The sequence below is a fragment of the Sus scrofa genome, chromosome 2 (genome assembly GCF_054392235.1).
Source record: "Sus scrofa isolate SSC_HxYL_T2T_F1_AM1 chromosome 2, Sscrofa_HxYL_maternal_Yorkshire_Landrace_v2.0, whole genome shotgun sequence".
NCBI lineage: Eukaryota > Metazoa > Chordata > Mammalia > Artiodactyla > Suidae > Sus > Sus scrofa.
Window position 1 is genome coordinate 152,771,479 of NC_139384.1, and position 18,984 is coordinate 152,790,462.

At 54.0% G+C, this 18,984-nt stretch overlaps 3 protein-coding genes and 1 long non-coding RNA gene across 30 annotated transcripts; 1 reads left to right on the forward strand and 3 right to left on the reverse strand.

Annotated features, from left to right (window-relative positions):
• Window positions 1-474: 474 nt before the first annotated feature.
• Window positions 475-7,669, reverse strand: SRA1 (steroid receptor RNA activator 1). 5 transcript variants are annotated; one of them, XR_014838907.1, is made up of 6 exons: window positions 7,531-7,669; window positions 6,818-6,989; window positions 6,584-6,709; window positions 1,805-2,010; window positions 1,066-1,174; window positions 475-917 (listed from the first exon to the last, which is right to left on the reverse strand). XR_014838907.1 is itself a non-coding variant. In XM_003124013.5 (5 exons), the coding sequence occupies exons 1-5, from the start codon at window positions 6,826-6,828 to the stop codon at window positions 706-708; spliced, it is 678 nt and encodes a 225-aa protein (XP_003124061.2). In that variant the 5' UTR covers window positions 6,829-6,832; the 3' UTR covers window positions 475-705. The 5 variants fall into 5 exon arrangements, 3 of the variants coding, with proteins under 3 accessions (XP_003124061.2, XP_084870954.1, XP_084870955.1); XR_014838908.1 differs by having other exon boundaries at window positions 1,002-1,174; XM_003124013.5 differs by lacking the exon at window positions 7,531-7,669 and having other exon boundaries at window positions 6,804-6,832.
• On the reverse strand, window positions 6,050-6,559 carry LOC146405787 (uncharacterized). Its single transcript, XR_014838909.1, has 2 exons — window positions 6,423-6,559; window positions 6,050-6,202 (listed from the first exon to the last, which is right to left on the reverse strand). It is a non-coding gene; the product is annotated as an uncharacterized LOC146405787 (long non-coding RNA).
• On the reverse strand, window positions 7,537-14,135 carry APBB3 (amyloid beta precursor protein binding family B member 3). 23 transcript variants are annotated; one of them, XM_005661738.4, is made up of 13 exons: window positions 13,809-14,135; window positions 13,360-13,520; window positions 13,204-13,280; window positions 12,534-12,594; window positions 12,181-12,327; window positions 11,931-12,058; window positions 11,672-11,677; window positions 11,310-11,424; window positions 11,093-11,177; window positions 10,762-10,845; window positions 10,449-10,564; window positions 10,119-10,310; window positions 7,537-8,076 (listed from the first exon to the last, which is right to left on the reverse strand). In XM_005661738.4, the coding sequence occupies exons 1-13, from the start codon at window positions 13,855-13,857 to the stop codon at window positions 7,840-7,842; spliced, it is 1,458 nt and encodes a 485-aa protein (XP_005661795.1). In that variant the 5' UTR covers window positions 13,858-14,135; the 3' UTR covers window positions 7,537-7,839. The 23 variants fall into 23 exon arrangements, 22 of the variants coding, with proteins under 22 accessions (XP_005661795.1, XP_005661798.1, XP_084870938.1 ...); XM_005661741.4 differs by having other exon boundaries at window positions 11,310-11,445; XM_085014812.1 differs by lacking the exon at window positions 11,672-11,677 and having other exon boundaries at window positions 13,443-13,520.
• A 227-nt stretch (window positions 14,136-14,362) lies between these two features.
• Window positions 14,363-18,798, forward strand: SLC35A4 (solute carrier family 35 member A4). The gene is made up of 3 exons (NM_213951.2): window positions 14,363-14,448; window positions 15,426-15,524; window positions 16,383-18,798. Exon 3 carries the CDS (start codon window positions 16,983-16,985, stop codon window positions 17,955-17,957), a length of 975 nt encoding a protein of 324 aa, NP_999116.1. The 5' UTR covers window positions 14,363-14,448; window positions 15,426-15,524; window positions 16,383-16,982; the 3' UTR covers window positions 17,958-18,798.
• Window positions 18,799-18,984: the final 186 nt, after the last annotated feature.

Genomic DNA, 18,984 nt, shown 5'->3' on the forward strand with positions numbered 1-18,984 from the left:
GGTTGCAGGTTCAATCCCTGGCCTCACTCAGTGGGTTCGGGATCTGGCATAGCCACGAGCTGTGGTGTAGATCACAGACGCAGCTCGAGTCCTGCATTGCTGTGGCTCTGGCGTAGGCTGGTGGCTACAGCTCTGATTAGGCCCCTAGCCTGGGAACCTAACTCAGTGAGTGAGGCCAGGGATTGAACCTGCATCCTCACAGGCACTATGTCTGGCTCCTAACCTGATTAGCCACAAGAGAACTCCCAATCTCCTTTTAAAAGAAAAATCTCCCCATGTTATTTGAGCCTGTTCTCTTGCTGAGACAAAATCATCCATAGGGTTATTCAGCCCAGCAAGGGATGTGCGCTCCCATCCATTTGGGGAAAGTGCCAGGAAGTAACAGGCTGGTGCCGAGCCAGGCCATTCATGATGGAGGAAGAACGGAGGTCTGTATGGGGAGCAGGGAGGTCAAGGACACCGGGCGAACTGATGTGGCATCGGAAGGGCTCATCTCTCCTACCCAGCGCCCACCACGTGGAGATGTTTTTATTGAACTGCTTACAGTATAGGTAACAAGTGACCTCCCCGTGGCCCAGAGAAGGGTCAGGCCAAGGACCTCAGTGGAACAGGCAGTCTCCCAAGTGGTACAAGGGAGCAGAGTTAGAGAAGGCCTCCCGTGCCAAGGCATGGGAGTGGTGTGAGAGGAGACGGGAGCCCACAGGACTATGGGGTGTGTGGGATGCCTGGCAAGGTCTGGTTCTGCTCAGCTGCGGCTGTAGATTTCCCTTCATTGGCCTCCTCTTCTGAAGAAAGACTCCTCTTTTCCGCAATTAATCTTTTAACTCCCACCATCCACTGACTGACCTCGGTCACATGGTCAACCATGAGCGAGCGGTGGATGTCATCTGCTGCGTCCCACTGGTGGCTTGAAAGCTCTGAGAAGAGAGAGGGGCTGAACAAGCAACCCGGAGCCGAACAGAGCCGCCACCCTTCCCTCTAACCAGTCAAGATCGCAGCACCTGTTCCACTCAGCCAGCCACGGCGAGATGAGGAACTCAGGCTATAGCTAGGGAGCCACCACACCTTGTACCAGCAGAGCCATCCTCTTCTTCACAGGCACTGACAGCTTCCCCCCAGCCCACTGTTCCTGCAGCAAAGCCAGGCGTCGGTTTATGTCATCACATACTTGCTTCTGAAAGACAGAGGCCCCCTCCCAGTCAGTGCTGCCAGCCCAGCAGGAGCAGGGAAGGCAGCACCACAAAGGAAAACACCTGATCTCTCCAGCCCAGGAACTTTCTACTCAAGCTTAGGGACCCCGCTGAGAAAGTGATGAAACCCACAGATCTTCCGGCTAGAATTTTTAAATTTCTGGGGTTTCTCATTTAAATTTTTTTCTCAGATGCTCAGAAACTCATTCTCTAGTGCTGCTGTACAAATAAGGAAACAAAGGGCCAGAGAGGAGAAGATCCCTCTGCTACTTTCCTTTGCGACTCCTCAGACTCCTTGGCTACCAGAACTCAGGAGACACTATCAATAGCGAAAGGGGGTGTCCCTCTCTCCCTGGAGTATACGAGTCAGCGAGGCCTACTCTAAAGAACCTAGAGCTAGGAAAGTCACCAAGACGAGTGAAATTCAACGCTTGTTCCTACAAGCCTCTTGTACTGACGCTTCTGAACCTTCCCAAATCCTGTGTCCGTTTCTGGAAAGTCCTTATCAAATTCTGAAGAGGTCCATAACTCAGAAAAGGGTTAAGAGGCATTGCCTGCAGGGTCAGATAGCCTGCCTTTGGGAACCATACCTGCATCTGGGCGTTCCCACTTACCTTTGTGTGGCCACGGCAGTCCTCCAATGCTCGTTCCAGAGGGCTCAGTACATCTTCCAGCAGAATCTCCAACTCAACGACGGAGCACTGTGTGGGCTCCATGCTGGAGGGAGGACAACTCCCTCCAAGTGGAGGCCTGGAAGCTTTACTTGAAGGAGGCAGATGCCCCACTGCGGGGGCCCCAGGTGACATCTCTGACGTGGGGACTGAGAAGGTAAAGCAGAAGCAAACATGCCTTACACAGGTAAGAAGTTCGACTCTAACTGCATCCTTTCTAAGGGGGGCTACTTTCTGGGACAACTCATTCATTTAAAAGTGTGTAAAGTCCATGGGAGTTCCCGTCGTGGCTCAGTGGAAGCGAATCTGACCAGCATCCATGAGGGCACACGCTTGCTCAGTAACCCACTGAGGATCCAGCACTGCCGTGAGCTGCGGTGTGGACCACAGATCAGCTCGGATCTGGTGTGGCTCTGGCTGTGGCGGAGGCCGGCAGCTACAGCTCCGATTCGACCCCTAGCCTGGGAACCTCCATATGCCGCAGGTATGGCCCTAAAAAGAGGCGCAAAAAAAAAAAAAAAAAAAAAAGTCCATACTATGTGCCAGCCAACGTGCGAGGCACCAGAGATAAAGTAGTAAACCAACAGGTTAGGTTTCTGACCTCAGAGAGCTTAAATTCTATTTATTTTAACTTTTTGGCCACACCTACAACATGTGGAAGTTCCTGGGCAAGGGACTGAAGATGCACCACAGCCATAACCCAAGCCACAGCAGTGACAAGGCCAGACCCTTAACCTGCTGAGCCACCAGGGAATTCTTAGACAGCTTAAATTCAGGGGAGGGGAGGGCGGCGGGGGAAAAGGTATTCCAAGGTATGTTGCATAGTCCAAAAAAACAAAATGGATAGTGTGATAAAGAGGAATAGCACACAGCTCAAGGAACGCCTTCTAAGGTGACATGTAAGTCACTAGCTCACACACTATGTGACATGTGGCATGTTACCTTTGACCTCTGAGCTTGGATCCTCTTTTATAAAATGGGGATACTATAGTAACAGCATTTCTATCACAGGGTTGCGCTGACTGACTCAGAGGACAGGAGCGGCTGCTAGGTTAGTGTACAGCAAAAGAGCTTACAAACTAAGAACTAGTGGATGAGATGGATGCAGCCACAAAGAGTCACAGGAACCATTTACTAGGGTGAGGTAAGGGCAGTGCCCAAGAGGTGGGAAAAGGCCTGACTGGTTCAAGAAACAGAAACAAGGCCTGTGTGGCTGGAAATGAACACTGAAAAAAGCAGCACGACCTTTCACTGGAAAGGGCATCAGGGGTCCAGACCCCGCAGGGCTTTGGAGGAGTCTGGTCTTAAGCCTAATGGTAATGGGAAGCCACGGCAGGTTTGGGGGGTGGGGAACGACACGTGGATGGACGGACTTGCCTTGTGGCTCGGCAAGTGAAGGATCCAGCATTACCACTGGCTCAGGCTGCTGCTGTGGCATGGCTTTGCTCCCTGGCCCAGAAACTAAAAAATTTTTTTTAATTAAAAAAGAAAAAGCAGGGGATGATGTCACTAGACTTGGCTTGTTTGTTTTTTAAGACATTCATTCTGAATGGTCTGTGAAAAGTTGATGACCATAGGTCAAGACAGGTAGGGACACCAGTTGGGAGGTTAACAGTAGTCGGGAAAGAGAATGCCGGCATGGACGGGTGTGCAAGCGTGAACGTGGGAAATGCAGTGGTCTGACCCTGACTTAGGAGGAGGCAGTAACAGGTCTTGGTGGAACACGGGCGAAAGAGAGAGAAGCCAGGGATGACTCGGTTTCTGACTTCAATGATGGGATGGTGGAATCACTATGGAAAATGAAAATACTGGCGAAGGAAAATCCAAAATTACTTTTAGCTATCAATATTCACGTGCTAACTTCATCTGTCTGGTCTCCCAGTTGAACCTTCTCACCTCCAATGATCATTTTTTCCACCCTACCTCAGCCTCTCACCCCCTCTGCCTTCTTAACAACAATGACCACACCCCTCCTCCCTAGCAGCTCAGCTACTCAGATTTTTGAGGTGCATTAAAATCACTCTCAGAGTTCCCGTCGTGGCTCAGTGGTTAATGAACCCGACCCATATCCATGAGGACACAGGTTCAACCCCCAGCCTTGCTCATTTGGGTTAAGGATCTGACGTTGCCATGAGCTGTGATGTGCATATGAGACTGCATATGTGACTCGGATCCCGAGTTGCTGTGGCTGTGGTGTAGGCTGGCAGCTGCAGCTCCGATTCAACCCCTAGCCTGGGAACCTCCATATGCCGCATATTCAGCCCTAAAAAGACAAAAAAAAAAAAAAAAAAAATCACTCCCTTATCTCACTTTCTCCCCCCGTTGTCCCACACTGCTGGTAAACCCAACTTACTTGCATTTGTTCGGAGGAAAAACAACCATGCTGAGGAGCTGCACTTTAAATTCATAGCTACAGACTCTAAAGGCTCCAACACTGCCTGGGAATCCTCTATTTTGCCTCATTTTTCCACCCTTCAGAACAGCTATTTTCACACGTTAGCTCTTCTAAACTTTTCTACCTTCTCCCTTTCTTGTCCTTTCCCTACTGTCTCTCTACTTCTGACCCTGCCTCCCATTTCACTGAGAGGTCAATAAACAGGAACATTCTCATCTTCGCACTATGAGTTCTACTAACCCACCTGTATCTGTGGCTGCTGTGCTTTCTCAGCGAACAGAGGAAAGGTTCCTGCTCCTTCCTATCAGAGGCCGTCTCTCCAGGTGTACTCTGCATCCCTCTCTTGCCTTCTCTAGGCTTCCCTCTCAGAGTTACCGCTTTTCTCCTACATCACCAGTTCTCTACTAAATCACCAGCTGACAAAACCCTTACCTCACAGTCCAGCCCCAGGCACTGCCCCATTTCTCATCTCTGCTTCACAGGAAGATTTCTTGGGTGAGCTGACTACAGTTACTCTCTACTTCTTTCCACAGTCTCTCCACAGCCCATTCCTGCTGGGTTTCTGCTCTCATTACTCCTGACTGCTCTGGTTAGGGTCACCAGTGATTGCTACAATTGTCAAATCGAGTGAAAGAGCAAACATGACTTTCTTCTTACTTCGGCTATTTCTCAGTCTCCTTTGCTAATGCCTTCTCTGTTCAACCTCGAAATGCTAGAGAACCTTAGGGCTGTTTTGGATCCTGTTTAGTTCTCTATTCACACTCCTTATTCAAGCCCATGACATCAAATACTGTCCATCTGATGGTGATACATTTCCGTAATTCCGGCCTAGACCTCTCTCCAAAACAGCAACCCAAATTTAACATGGCCAGGACAGAAAGCTTGCTCTGCACCCCCAAAACCCAGTCATCCTGTATCAATGAACATTACTGACCAGTTCCTCTAGCAAAAAATGTAAGTTACAGGACTGCTTCATTCATCTCACCTACTGGATCTACTTGTTCCTTAACGTATCCCATATCCATCAATTGCTACCACCTCTGGCACTCCACCCTCGTCCAAATCATTACATCTTATCTATGTTAACATAATAGCTTCTTAACTTGTTTTTCTACTTCGTCTCTAAAATGTGTTTTTCACCCAGCCAGAGTGATCTTTTTCAAGATTAAAGTCAGTGTTTCACAACCTGGGGAGATTCTGTCCCCAAGACAAACGCGTGGAAACACTTTCGGCTGTCACCACTGGGTGGGTGCTACTGCCATCTACTGAATAGACACTATGGATGCTGCAGTCATCTTACAATGTATGGGACAGTCCCTCACAAAAGAATTATCTGCCCTAAAAAGGTCAAAATACTCTGAATTATGTCATTCCTGTGCAGTGTTACAGCAGTGGGTAACAGGGATGGAAAGAGTTGAATCTGAGCCCCTTTTCAGGGCCAAAGATCCACCTGGCATGGGAAATACTCGGGGGAAAGGATGCCCTCTACTTCCGATTTTTCAATGGCTTCCAACTTTACAGTACATTAAAATACAAAGTCCATATCCTGGTTTACAAAAACCCACTATGATCAGCCCCTGCCTACTTCTCAGATCTTAAATTTCTATCCCTAGCCCACTTTGCTCTAGCCATCAGATATTCCTTCAGTGTCTGAATTTGCCACAACTTATCTCAGGGCTTCTTTTTTGCAGTACCTGCTTCCAATGCCTGGAATACTCTTGCACCAGCTTTGGGTAGCTGGCTTTTAATCATTCAGAGTTCGGCTTAAATGACAGCCCCTCAGATACCCTGGTTACACCGTCACCCTGTTTTATTTCTCTGCAGACCCTTATCTGTTTCATCTATTTCCAAAACTATAGTGTGGAGTCCATGAAAACAGAAACTTCTGGTCTTGTTCACTGCTGTCCATTTTGCCTTCAAATTCAGTAGGTGCTCGGTAGATGATACTGATTAAAAGAACACATTAAGTCTGAGATGCTTATATAGCCAAGTAAACAGCACAGACAAATGGATATACCACAATGGGGCTCTGAGAAAAGATCCAGGTTGGAAATAAAATTTGAAAGTAACTTGGCAATCAAATCTATATTTAAAACTATGGGTCTGCATGAGATCACCCAGGGCGAAAGCAAGGATTCTCTTGAGACCAATATACCAATTATTTACCTGGACAGTAGAGAAAGCACTAGGAAAAGGGCCTGAACTGATCCCCTTTCTGGGATTCCAACCTCTCCAGGTAGTCCTCGGAAAAGCAAAAAAGGCCCATGGGACAAGCTTATCCCCGGGCCCATTCTCGGCGGGTCTCCACGCACAGGGCCCCTACGCACCTCTGGGCAATCCATCCTGGGGAGGGGCAACCCTCTTGGTGAGCGGCGTCCGCTTGGGTCCGCCAGCCTGGGTCTGCAGCCCGTATGAGAATTGCGGCGGATCGTTCCAGCCGCGCTCCTTGTTGCCTGCGAAGGTGATAGGATGCGTAAGGCGAGCTCGAGGGAGACAGGGAGCCCCACTCCGCGCGGTAAACCGCCCCAGCCCTCCTGCCGCGCTCACCCGGCTTCACGTACCGCTCCGCCATCTCCACTTCCGCCCGGCCAGCGGGGCAGCACGTCACTTCCGGGGCGGGCACAGGCAGCGCTGACAAGCACGCCCCCAGCAGAGCTGGTTGCCTGGCGCTCTCCAGGTTGGAGGGTTGTGCCGAAACGCTGGGAGGCGCTGTGAAGACCCTGCTCCAACTCCCTAAGGGACTCATAAATGTGTGCTCCTGACCAAGTAGTACCAATGAGGGGGGTTTCCGTGGGTCCCGTCTTTCCGAATCTCACAGGTGCTCTCAGGAGCAACTTTAAGCTAAAGTTCCTGCCCCACCATGATCTAACCAAGTGGACTTCCAGAACCTCTGTCCACTGCGCTGAACATTTTACACTCTCTAGGCTGGAATACACTTTCAGAAAGCCTAGTAATGCCTCAGGCCAGGTTCAGGGTCTAACCTGAGCTCCCACAACCCTCTGAGATTTCCTAGTTGCACTACGTATTATTTTCTGGCTTGTTTATTTAACTCATTTATACAGTCTCAGAAGGTGGAGCCCCTATTTTAGTGCTGACCTTAGTGCCTATCACAGAGAAGACCTTAGAAAACACATTTGTTAAATGAATGAAGTCAGACTGCCAACACACCCATGCCCTCACGTGACTACAGGCAGCCACCAACACCAAGAACATTCACAGACACTCAGCTCTTACAGGTTAACTCCCGACCCAGTCCCAGGCCCAATATACTTACATCCAGTGAGGTCACTGAGGGATTTTTATTTGTACTGATTTTGTTATAAAGTGTTGCTGAGGTAGAGCCAACTGTCCAGGGTTTAAGAGGGGCAAGAACAAGGACCCAGGGAGAGGAGAGCCAGGGGCCTAGGTTGTGGTGCAGGGCCTCTCAATCATCCATATATAAACAATAAATAGAGAGTGGACAAGGGTCAGTGGGGCAGGCAGAAAAGGCTCTGATGGGTGAGAGGCTGCAGGTCCCTGGGGAATGAAGGGATAGAGCTGGGCCTGGACCCAGAGCCTCCTTCCCCAGTCCTCCCTGATTAACTTAGGGCATGTGGAGCAGAGAGGGTTTCAGCCGGAAGGCATCAAGGAAGGAGAAGACACTCCGCTTTCGAGGGGCTGCCCCTGCACCCCCAACCCCTCCTTTGAGCAAGGGGAGAGGCAGGGGACCTCCTGGGGAGTCCACAGAGCTGGTCCTCTTGAGCCGCAGGCGGGCACGGGCTTGGGCACCCCAGGCCTTGCCTCGAGCTGCAGAGGCCACAAGACACTTCTGGTACTGAACCTGGGGAGAAGGAGAATATGAGGGTCCAGCTCCTTCCCACTCGCAGACTCCCGGAAAGCTTCTGCAAGACAGGGAACTGGCCAAGGCTTCGGTATGAAATGAGGCTGGGAGTCTACCACACCTGGACTCCCCACAGCATCCACAAGAGGCTCAATGACAGAAGCTGGAAACTGGACATTGACTGAACATTTACAGAGGGCTTGACACCGTGTTAGGTGACACCGTGTTAAGTGCTATGTGGAATCTACTTGATCTAGGTGTGTATCAGGTATTGGCACTATTTTGCAAAGGTGGAAGTGAGATTCAGAGAACATATGATGTGCCCAGAGTCACCCTGTCAGAAATTGGTAGAACTAGAATTCAAAACTAATTCGGACTGCAGGGCCTGTGCTCATTTTTTTTTTGTTTTGTTTTTGTCTTTCCCCCTTGCTTTTTAGGGCTGCACCTGTGGCATATGGAAGTTTCCAGGCTAGGGGTCAGATCAGAACTGCAGCTGCCGGCCTACACCATAGCCACAGCAACACCAGATCTTGACTGCATCTGCGACCTATACCACAGGTCAAAGCAACGCCGGATCCTCAACCTACTGAGCAAGGCCAGGGATCGAACCTGTATCCTCGTGGACACTAGTCGGGTTGGTTACTACTGAGACTCTCTCTCTCTCTCCCTGTGGTGGACTGGCCCCTGGTGAAGCAGACTTACTAGTCAAGGGCAGTTTACAACCTCCTCTCCCGGCCCAGTGCTCCTGCCCCAGTCCTCTCTCATTTGGACTCAACACAGTTCTAAATGGTCTTCTTACTTCTTCAGTTGTGTCTTCCAAATCTTTTACTCATGCTCTAGCTTCCATGATCTTCCTAACCCACAAACTTGACTTCACTGTCCTGATCAAAACCTTTCCACGGCTCCAAGTGCCTCAAGAGAAACTCACCACCCCACCCTGTGAATTCTTCCCTGACCTGGATTCTGCCATTCTTTCTGCCCTCATCTCTCACTCCACACCACCCCCCACCCCATGCACCCCAGATACACTAGATTCTTTCCGATATTCTAACCCACTGGCGCCCCGCCCACCTTCGCAGCTGTGGTTCCCCTCCCCCTCCCCAGATAACTTCCCTCCTTGGACCTTCAACTCGCAGTTTCCTATCATCTCTTCCAGGGACCTTCTGAAACCCCCAAAGGGGCCATGTCCTCTGTTATCCTGTGGCATACAACTACTTTCTGGTCTGTCTCCACTCTAAGTGTTCTGTGAGGGCAAAGGCTGTGCCCTCTGGACCCCTCAATTCCCAGGGTCAAGTGTGGTTGAGTTCTGGCAAGCACTCATATTTGAGTGAATCAAGTGGAATGAACTGAGTGCAAATATCCCACAGTCAAATGCCCACAGATACCAGAAAACCACCTAGGAGTTCACGTCGTGCCACAGTGGTTAACGAATCTGACTAAGAACCATGAGGTTGCGGGTTTGATCCCTGGCCTTGCTCAACGGGTTAACGATCCGGCGTTGCCGTGAGCTGTGGTGTAGGTCGCAGACGCGGCTCGGATCCCGCGTTGCTGTGGCTCTGGCGTAGGCCAGTGGCCACAGCTCCGATTCGACCCCTAGCCTGGGAACCTCCATATGCTGCGGGAGCGGCCCAAGAAATAGCAAAAAGACAAAAAAAAAAAAAAAAAGAAAGAAAGAAAAGAAAAAGCAAAAAGACTGAAAAAAAAAAAACCCACCTAAATGAGAGGCAACAGGAAAAACAATGCTTACCCTGCAAGGCACAGGCCCCACCTAATCCCTGCTGAAATGTATACATGTGAACTCAAGTGTCAAAGCTTCTGATATTTAGAGAAAAACAGCAATAGCTATTATTATATGAAATGTCTGGGGCTTGAAATAATGGCAACTAATGGAAACTTATCAACAGCATGAGGGTGAAGTAAGGTACCACTGAACCATAGTCAGCCCTGGCAGGGCTGCTTTGTCATCTCTGGAGAGGCTGCCAGGCACCAGAACAGTCAGGCTTCAAGGCAATCCCACCCACCCAGCCCCATCCCTAACTCACCATGCAAGCAGCCTGCACAGCTTCGGAGAGTCCCCCCGCATGGGGCTGGCACCAGAAGGCCGCACACTGGAAGCTCTGACGGCCCAGGTCGGCAATGAGGCCAAAGGTGTGTGGATCACGGCCAACACCAATAAAGGTCACGAGGCGCACAGGGCACTCCCACAGTGGCTCCTCCTCTGCACCAGCCTCTGCCTGCCCAAACCAGGCCCAGTCACTAGAGGGCCCGGTACTTACTTGCTGGACCCACTGAGCACTTCCAGAAGCCAGCAGTAGCCCTCGGCATCCCCGCCCAGCCCTCCCCAGCCCCCGGCTTCACCCTCCGGCTGGTACCTGAATGGGATGTGCTGTCATAAGAGAGTCAGATACACTGAGCATAGCAGGGACCCAGGCATCCCGGTCCCCACGGGTGGTGAGAGTACCAATGGCTTCGTTTAGTACATCCATACCTGGAGGGGACATGCCCACCATCGTGTCTCCCGAGTGTCTAGACCCTTGTCACCGACTCAGGACTCCCGAGTGGAGAAAGCTGGTCCGTCCCAGGCTACAGAGGCCATGGGAGCACTCCGAGAAAGGGGCAGATCCTACGTCACCACCGTCCCCGTCCCTTCTGCAGCCCGCCCACTCCAGACCACGCGGTCCTCACCCATGGCTTTGGTGACCGGCAAGGTGCCCATGAACAGGGCCTCGTACTTCTGAGCAGCCTGGCTCACGGCATCGAGTAGCTCCACTGAAAGGCAGACACCAAGTGGGCCTGGGTTCTCTCCCAGTGACCCCTTTCTCCATCCTTCTGAGGGAGCGTGGGCTAGGAAGCAAAAGGTCATGGACCCTCCTCCAATTTAGGGTCTGGGACCCCCGGGACGAGGACACCTCAGAAGTCCTCTGTCTCCAGTGAAGTACCAAATAACCAGAACCCTCTCCCCATCTCTCACCAAACTAGCCTGCTGGCACAACGCGGCCAACCCTGCCCCCCATACCTTGCCGAGGCAGGTCTTCAGGGGAGATGGGGTCTAGAGAGCAGCAAGGGGAATCGCCACTGACCCCGACTCGCTCTGACAAGATCTGAAACACAGTGCAGCCAGCGTGAGGTGTGGGCAGAAGTGAGGTAAGGGACCAACACCCCCCTGGCCCACCACCTCCGCAGCTTCAGACCCAGGTCTGTACCACACCCCCTGCCCCACTCCTGGCCCTTACCTGGGCACAGAGTCCATGCAGGGCACTGGCAATGGCCTTGGCAGGGACATCACAGCGAAACACATGGCACTTGAGCATACAGCTGTCTTTGTCACCCGCCACAAAAGCGAAGTCCCTGGCAGGGTCAGAGATCGGGCTAGGGCAGGTCAGAGATCAGGCTAGGGCAGGTCAGAGATCTGGCTAGGGCAGTGTGAGAGATGGGGCAAGGGCAGGGTGAGAGATCGGGCAAGGGCGGGTCAGAGATCAGGCTTGGGTAGGGGCAGGGGTCCATAGTGCCTGCAGGAAGCTGGAAAGTCAGGGTTATGGCAGGGATGGAATAGGGAGCCCAGGACTGGGGCTCAAGGCATCTGGCTGTGACTCACCTGTCACTGTTCCAGAAGCATGTGGGAGCACAGAAGAGAATCAGCCCAGACTCTCAGGCTCTCCCCCATCTGTCCTTTCTGAGCGGGGCCCACCCTCCCCAACCAGGGCTGGACCAGGCAGGGGAGGCAGAGCTTGGGTCCATGTCAAAGGATCTGTGTCCAGGGGTTCAAGTTACAGGGGATCAGCATTAGTGGGGATCACAGCCTGCAAGGGGGAGGGAGGAGCGAGGCTCACTTTGAGGGACATGGGGGTCCTCACCGGCCCTTGGAGCTGCCCACACCCCATACACGGATGTGCACCAGAGGCTGGCAGTGGATGAGACTGTGGTCCAGGGGATTCACCAGACTCATGGCATCCTTCTTCAGGATCATCAGCATGTTCTGGCCCTGCCAAGGACAGGGCAGCTCAGAGCTCCGATGAAGGTGGTTGCCATGGGGAACAGGCAATTCAGGGACAGCCACGTCTGCTGGCTGCTGGGCTGAACCCCTTAAAGGGCCAGCCAGCTCACCTCGCCCCAGGCACCATCTGGGGGCTGGCCCCGGCTGCGGGTCTGGGCCAGCTGCTGGATGCAGTTATTGACTGCGATACTGCTCTTCCCTGGCACCAAGTCCTCTTCAGGTACCTCTACCCAGCCCAGAGAGCGGACTGCAAAGCACTGACAGGGTGAGGCAAAGGACAGGAGCTTGAGTGAACAGAGGCGAAGAAGGGTGGGAGGTGCCACAGGTTCCAGACATGCGACCCTCTGATACCTCCTCGCGTCACCCTCTGTCCGTCACCTCTGCTCAGCCCAGTCCCACCCCTGACCTCTCCCTTGGGACCCTCCCCTACACCCTGGGCTAGCCCACAGGTCCGAGTCACTACCTTGGCCCCTGGCTCCATTCTCTGGATGTGGGATTCCTCTCCATACCAGGACAGAGAGTTACTGGAATAGAGGAGAGCTCGTAAGGGGACCACACTTTCTACAGAAGGGACGCTGGTGAGGACCAGACTACTTGATGGGCACAAAATCTAGGATAAAACCCAGAATATAATGTCCTAAATAAAGAATTAGAGCAAGACAAGGCCCAGAACATGTTAAATGAGTGTTAAATTCGAATGGCTTCGAATCGGAGGAAAAATTCAACACATAGGACATATAATAAAACTTCCAAACATGGAACAGGGTCCAGAATGTGGACCAGAGCCCCAAATCAGAACAAGAAAACCCTAGAACACAGGATAGGAACCTTGACAGACAGAACCTAGGCTAATGACCAAGGTCTAGAACATGACAGGTCAGGACCCAGAATACATAAAACAACACATAGCAAAAAAAAACAAAAAACAAAAAAAAAAAGCTTGGAAAAAGGAACAAAATTCAAAACACTGGGAGAGTCAAGAATATGGGACAGAGCCAAAAATACAGAAGAGAGCCCTAAACATGGGACAGAGTCCAGAGCCAGGGCTGGAAAGCAGGCCGTGGATCCAGCTGCATCTTTAAGGGCCATGAGGATCCCCAGCCTTTCATTTTTGCCTAGCCTATCTCTTTTACCTCCGGTCCAGTGAGCTCTCCAGGCTGGAGAAGGATCTTCCCTTGGGGGGCCGAAGTCCCCAAATTCCCTCCGTCCTCTGTAGAGAGGAGAAGTCAGTGGGGCAGCAGATTTAGGTCCACACGTGAGCTCAGGCCCCCTCCTCACACTCCACCTACCGTTCCTGACTCTGCATCTCCTGGCTCCCAGGTTGGGCGCTGCCACTGGGTGCTACCGCTGGGTACATGCCAATAGTAAGTACCTGCAGCATCGCGGATCTTCCTCCAGCCAGGGGGCAGACCTGGCTCCCCCTCCAGACTCTGGTCCCCCCACAGGTCATCTACAGAAACATGGGATTGGAGAAGGGCAAGCACATTTGTGGGCTCAGAATCACACTTTGGCATAACCCTTCCTCCAACTCCAAAGGGACAACCTTTGGGCTGAAGGTCCGGAATAAGGGTCCAGGCTTCTCAATCTTATGGCAGTGCAAAAATCAGGATTCATTTGTTCTCTGGTGCTCACCTCGAGACGTAACCCCTCCCTGTCTTTCAGCCTGGGGTAGCCTCTCACGCTACCTCCTCGTCCCCCCTCAGCTCCCGATCCTCCCACTGGGACCCTCCGTGCACACCATCGCAATTGACCAGAATGATGGCCAGCATGTAATCCTTGCCCAGCATAGCCCTGGTCGCGTCCCCGCCGGCCTTTGCCGGCCCTCACTCAGTCCAGCTCGCCTCCGGAGCTGCTGCGCCTACAAGTCCAGCCTCTCTGCGCTGGAATCTGCCAAGCCAGCGGGCGCCGCACAAATTCGGGGCGGGGCAGAGGCCGAATCCTAGGGGCGGGAAGGGACCGTCTGAGCAGCGCTTCCAGCCGAGAGGTGGCGCGTGTAAACAGGCGTCCGTATCCCCAAGTGGCTGCTCCTTGCCGTGCAAATGGCAAGAACCACGGCGCACACTGTGACATCACCGCTCAACTGTGGGCTCATCAAGCGGCAGAAGACCCATCGGGCGAAAGTGCGCAGAGCCCACATGCGCACGAGTGAGGTCATCGGGTTCAGGTTGCACATGCGCGCGCATACGCAGCCTGGGCCTCACCAAGAGACGTCACGTGCGAGCATCCGCCCAAAGACCGCCAGGAAAGCGCCTCCACCCTTTCAAAAAGTGCCCCGGAAGTGCCTCCGCCCTGAGTAAAGATGGCGGTAGCACCTGCCAGGAGGGAGGCGGTGCTGCGCCTGCGCAGCAAGCTCGGCGGGGAAGATGGCGGATGACAAGGTGAGTGTGAGGGTTATCAGCAGTCGGGGATGGGCCTCATAACTTTTTAGTCTTGGGGAGAGGGGGCAATTGGAGCGGCTCCTGGGTGGGGGTGGCCCTTGTTTCTCCTGAGGGCGAACTTTTACCCCTCCGACTGCCTGAAGTGGGGAGTGGAGTGGCAGAGCCGTGCGCGACTCAGGTGTCTCCCTAGAACCATCACGGCCCTTAGTTCCCTGCACACGCCCCTCACCCCGCTCGGTTCCCCAGCCCCCGAAATTTTTCCCTTCCAGAGACAGGAAGTTTCCAGTCCACACACTCATCTCCGCATTATAGAACAGCCCGTAAGCAAACACTGATTTCATACTTTGGTGCGACCAAAATCACTCAGTGCATTTACCCACATTACCGCAAACAAGCCCCTTCCCTCCCTACCCCCACCCCCAGCTCATCCAGTCATACATTCAGTTTGGGATGATTTTGAGGGGAAAAGGGGAGAGGCCTAGGCGGAAATCACGTTTACCCCCAAATTGTCCAGGGAACTGCCCCAGGCCATTCCTCGCCATTAATCCGGAAGGTCAGCATCCCCTCCACGTTTCCTAAGTACTTGCAGCCCCTGGGTTAGGTCTTGGGACACAGTAGGCAGACAGACCCGCCACACTTTTGAGTAGCTTCTAATCGTTAGTACTTGCCTGATAAACCTAATTGAAGGTTCCCTAGTTGTCCTTCCTGCCTCCCCCATACACTGCTTGGCATATAGAATTTCTGTAAGCGTTGCTCTTCGTTCCCCATGCAGATTCCGTCTCTCATCCCCCTGCCTGGCCCCCGAGTGAAGTCTTTTTTATCTTTCAGTGCCTTTCTTCCTTTACCCTTATCATCTCCGGAAGATTTTACAGGAAGACATTTCTCAGGCTCACTCCCCTCACCCCTAACCTCTGATAGATTTGAGCCAGGTACAGAGCTGGGTCAGCCTTCTAGAGCCAGCCTCTTTTTTCTCCTAGGATTCTCTTCCCAAACTTAAGGATCTGGCATTTCTCAAGAACCAGCTGGAGCACCTGCAGCAGCGTGTGGAAGACGAAGTCAATAGTGGTGTGAGCCAGGTAAAGCTGCACCTGCTCCCTAGCCCCCTCTTAGGCTTCATTCCCCAACATGCTTTTGAATGGGTGGTAGGGATTTATTCAGCAGATGGTTGGTAGTTGAGGGCCTCGTCTCTGTGACCCCAAGAACCAGTGTCTGGGGAAAATGGTGTTTGAACTGGGATCTTATACATTGGTTAACCAGGTGAAGAGGGAAAAAGGAACATTTCAGGTAGATGAAACAATGCAGGCAAAGCCCTGTGGTACAAGGTCTCATGATGAACTTGAGAGGTGAAAGCAGTTGGGTTTGGCTGCAGCAGAGGGAGAGCATGCTGGGAAATGAGAGTGGAGAAGCAGGCAGGGGTCAGAGTTCTCTCTCAATAGGATTCTGTGGTTAGAGTCTTTTTTTGTTTTGTTTTGTTTTTTTAGGGCTGCACCCATAGCTCATGGAGGTTCCCAGGCTAGGGGTCCAATTGGAGCTACAGCCGCCGGCCTATACCACAGTCACAGCAACGCCAGATACAAGCCGAGTGTGCAGCCCATGCCACAGCTCTCAGCAATGCCTGATCCTTAACCCACTGAATGAGGCCAGGGATTGAACCTGCAACCTCATGGTTCCTAGTCGGATTCGTTTCCACTGCGCCACAGTGGGAACTCCAGTTAGAGCCTTCTAACCTCGGGGTTCTGGCATTGTGTGATCATGACTCCTAGGTTCTTTTTCTGCCTCCAGAACCTTGGGGGGAAAAAATCTCTGGAGAGCATTCTACAGCTTTCCAGAGTAAGGAGGAGCCAGTGGTGGGAGGAGCGGAGGCCAGCGGCAGTAGCTGTCGCGTAGAGAAAGGAAGAGCCCGGCTGAGTTTTCTCCTGCATTTGCTTCCACAGGATGGCTCGCTCCTGTCCTCCCCGTTCCTCAAGGGCTTCCTGGCGGGCTATGTGGTGGCCAAGCTGAGGGCCTCAGCAGTACTGGGCTTTGCCGTGGGCACCTGCACTGGCATATATGCAGCTCAGACGTATGCCGTGCCCAATGTGGAGAAAACCGTGAGGGACTATCTTCGGTCGCTGCGCAAGGGGCCCAACTAGCTCCAGATCCCATGGGGGAGGCAGGAGGAGCAGCCGGGGCCAGAGGCCGTACCTGGCCCCCCAGCTGTCACCCATTTGCTGTCTCCACCTCTCCCACCTTCATCCTTGCTTCCCTTCCTGCAGAGGCTGGACAGTGGCTCCTCAGCCGGCACCCTGGACTCCTTCCCTCCTTAACCCCGTGGGACTGGCCCCAAGGCGGTGGCTTCTAGGGCCAGTGGCCCTTTGCTCTTCTAGCCTTCGCTGTGGAGGCCGCAGCTGACTCCGATTCTCAGTATTCTCTCTGGCCATGTGCCACAGCTCCTCTTTCCTGGGAGCCGGCTCTGAAACTTGACTCTCCCCAACCATGTCACAATCCCCAGCGTCCCCTTGCTAGCTCCTCAGCCCCCAAGGGTCTCATTGGGCATGAGTGTAGAGGACGGGGGTTTGCCAGGCCTGGGCGGCCCTGGGCAGGCGCGCTGGACCCTGATGCTGCTCCTGTCCACTGCCACGTACGGTGCCCATGCCCCGTTGCTGGCACTGTGCCATGTGGATGGCCGCGTGCCCTTCCGGCCCTCCTCGGCCGTGCTGCTGACTGAACTGACCAAGCTGCTCCTGTGCGCCCTCTCCCTCCTGGTGGGCTGGCAGGCCTGGCCCCCGAGGACCCCACCCTGGCGCCAGGCGGCCCCCTTCGCACTGTCAGCCCTGCTCTACGGCGCCAACAACAACTTGGTGATCCACCTCCAGCACTACATGGATCCCAGCACCTACCAGGTGCTGAGCAACCTCAAGATCGGCAGCACAGCGCTCTTCTACTGCCTCTGCCTCCGCCGCCGCCTCTCTGCGCGCCAGGGCTTGGCCCTGCTGCTGCTGATGGCAGCGGGAGCCTGCTATGCGGCTGGCGGCCTCCGGGACCCTGGGAGCCCCCTTCCTGAGTCCCCTTCCACGGCTGCCTCGGGCCCCGTGCCCCTGCACGTCACTGCTCCGGGCCTGCTGCTCCTCCTCCTGTACTGCCTCATCTCCGGCTTGTCCTCCGTGTACACGGAGCTGCTCCTCAAGCGGCAGCGGCTGCCCCTGGCGCTTCAGAACCTCTTCCTCTACACGTTCGGTGTGCTCCTGAACCTGGGCCTGCATGCAGGCGGCGGCCCCGGCCCAGGCCTCCTGGAGGGCTTCTCGGGGTGGGCGGCGCTCGTGGTGCTGAGCCAGGCCCTAAATGGACTGCTCATGTCGGCTGTCATGAAGCACGGCAGCAGCATCACGCGCCTCTTCGTCGTGTCCTGCTCGCTGGTGGTCAACGCCGTGCTCTCGGCCGCCCTGCTGCGCCTGCAGCTCACGGCCGCCTTCTTCCTGGCCGCGCTGCTCATTGGCCTGGCTGTGCACCTGTATTACGGCAGCCGCTAGCCCCCGACCGCCTCCAGCCTCCCTCCTGACCCGCGGATGGGCGCCTCCCCTCAGCAGCCCTGTAACAAGTGCCTTGTGGGAAGAGCTGGGGAGGCGAGAGCAGCCACATTCGGCTCTGCAGGTGGGTGGATGAAGGTTTACCCTGGAGACTTAAAGGCTGGGTTCGGTTAAGGAAACTCTCACACCCCTGCAAGGTCTCCAGACTAAGGAATCAGGCGCGCCTCCGTGCACAGGCCTGAGAATGTCACCGTCCCCGGTGGGGGAGGTGCCCCACCTCAGCCCGCAGGAGGCAGTTGCTTAGAGTGCGGTCGCCCCAGCAGACCCAGTGCCCCCAGGCCTGGTGCCGGCCTGGTGCTGTCTGCCCTGAGCGGACACTCGTCCCCCACTGTCAGGTAGCAAAGCCACTTGCCACAGGCTGCGCACCCATCCCCCAGGCCACTCGGCCGTGCTCCCAAAGCTCCAGCAGCACCTGGAGACATGCCCTCTGCTCTCTCCACCCCTGGCCTTTGTTCTGGAAACCTCAGAGAGGACTGGGGCTTGACTCATCTCAGGGAATGTTGCCCCTGGGCCCTGGCTTAAGGCTACACTCCTGATCTCTCTGCTCACCCCAAGGGCCCTCGCAAAGCCCACTGCCCCTGTCCAGCTCCTAAGAGGTACCATCCTCACTCTGGGTCCTGCCCCTTCCTAGCAGAGGCCCAGCTCCTACCAGCCTGGGGAAGCTCTGCACAGAGCGACCTGGGACCAGGCACAGGGACACTTGTGTCGCTCAGTCAGCGTCTAACTGTGTAAGCAATAAGGTCTTAATAAAGTGCTCTGGGGTCTCGGTGGTCCTACAGTCGGCCGTGATTGTCCCGAGTCTTTTGAGTTGCATAGCTCCTCTCAAACTTAACTTCTTTCCCCTGAGTATCCTGGTCCTGAGGTGGCTTAGAAACTGAGAGGCATTCCCGTTCTGGCTCAGCAGAAACAAATCTAACTAGTGTCCGTGAAGACACAGGTTTGATCCCTGGCCTCACCCAGTGGGTTAAGG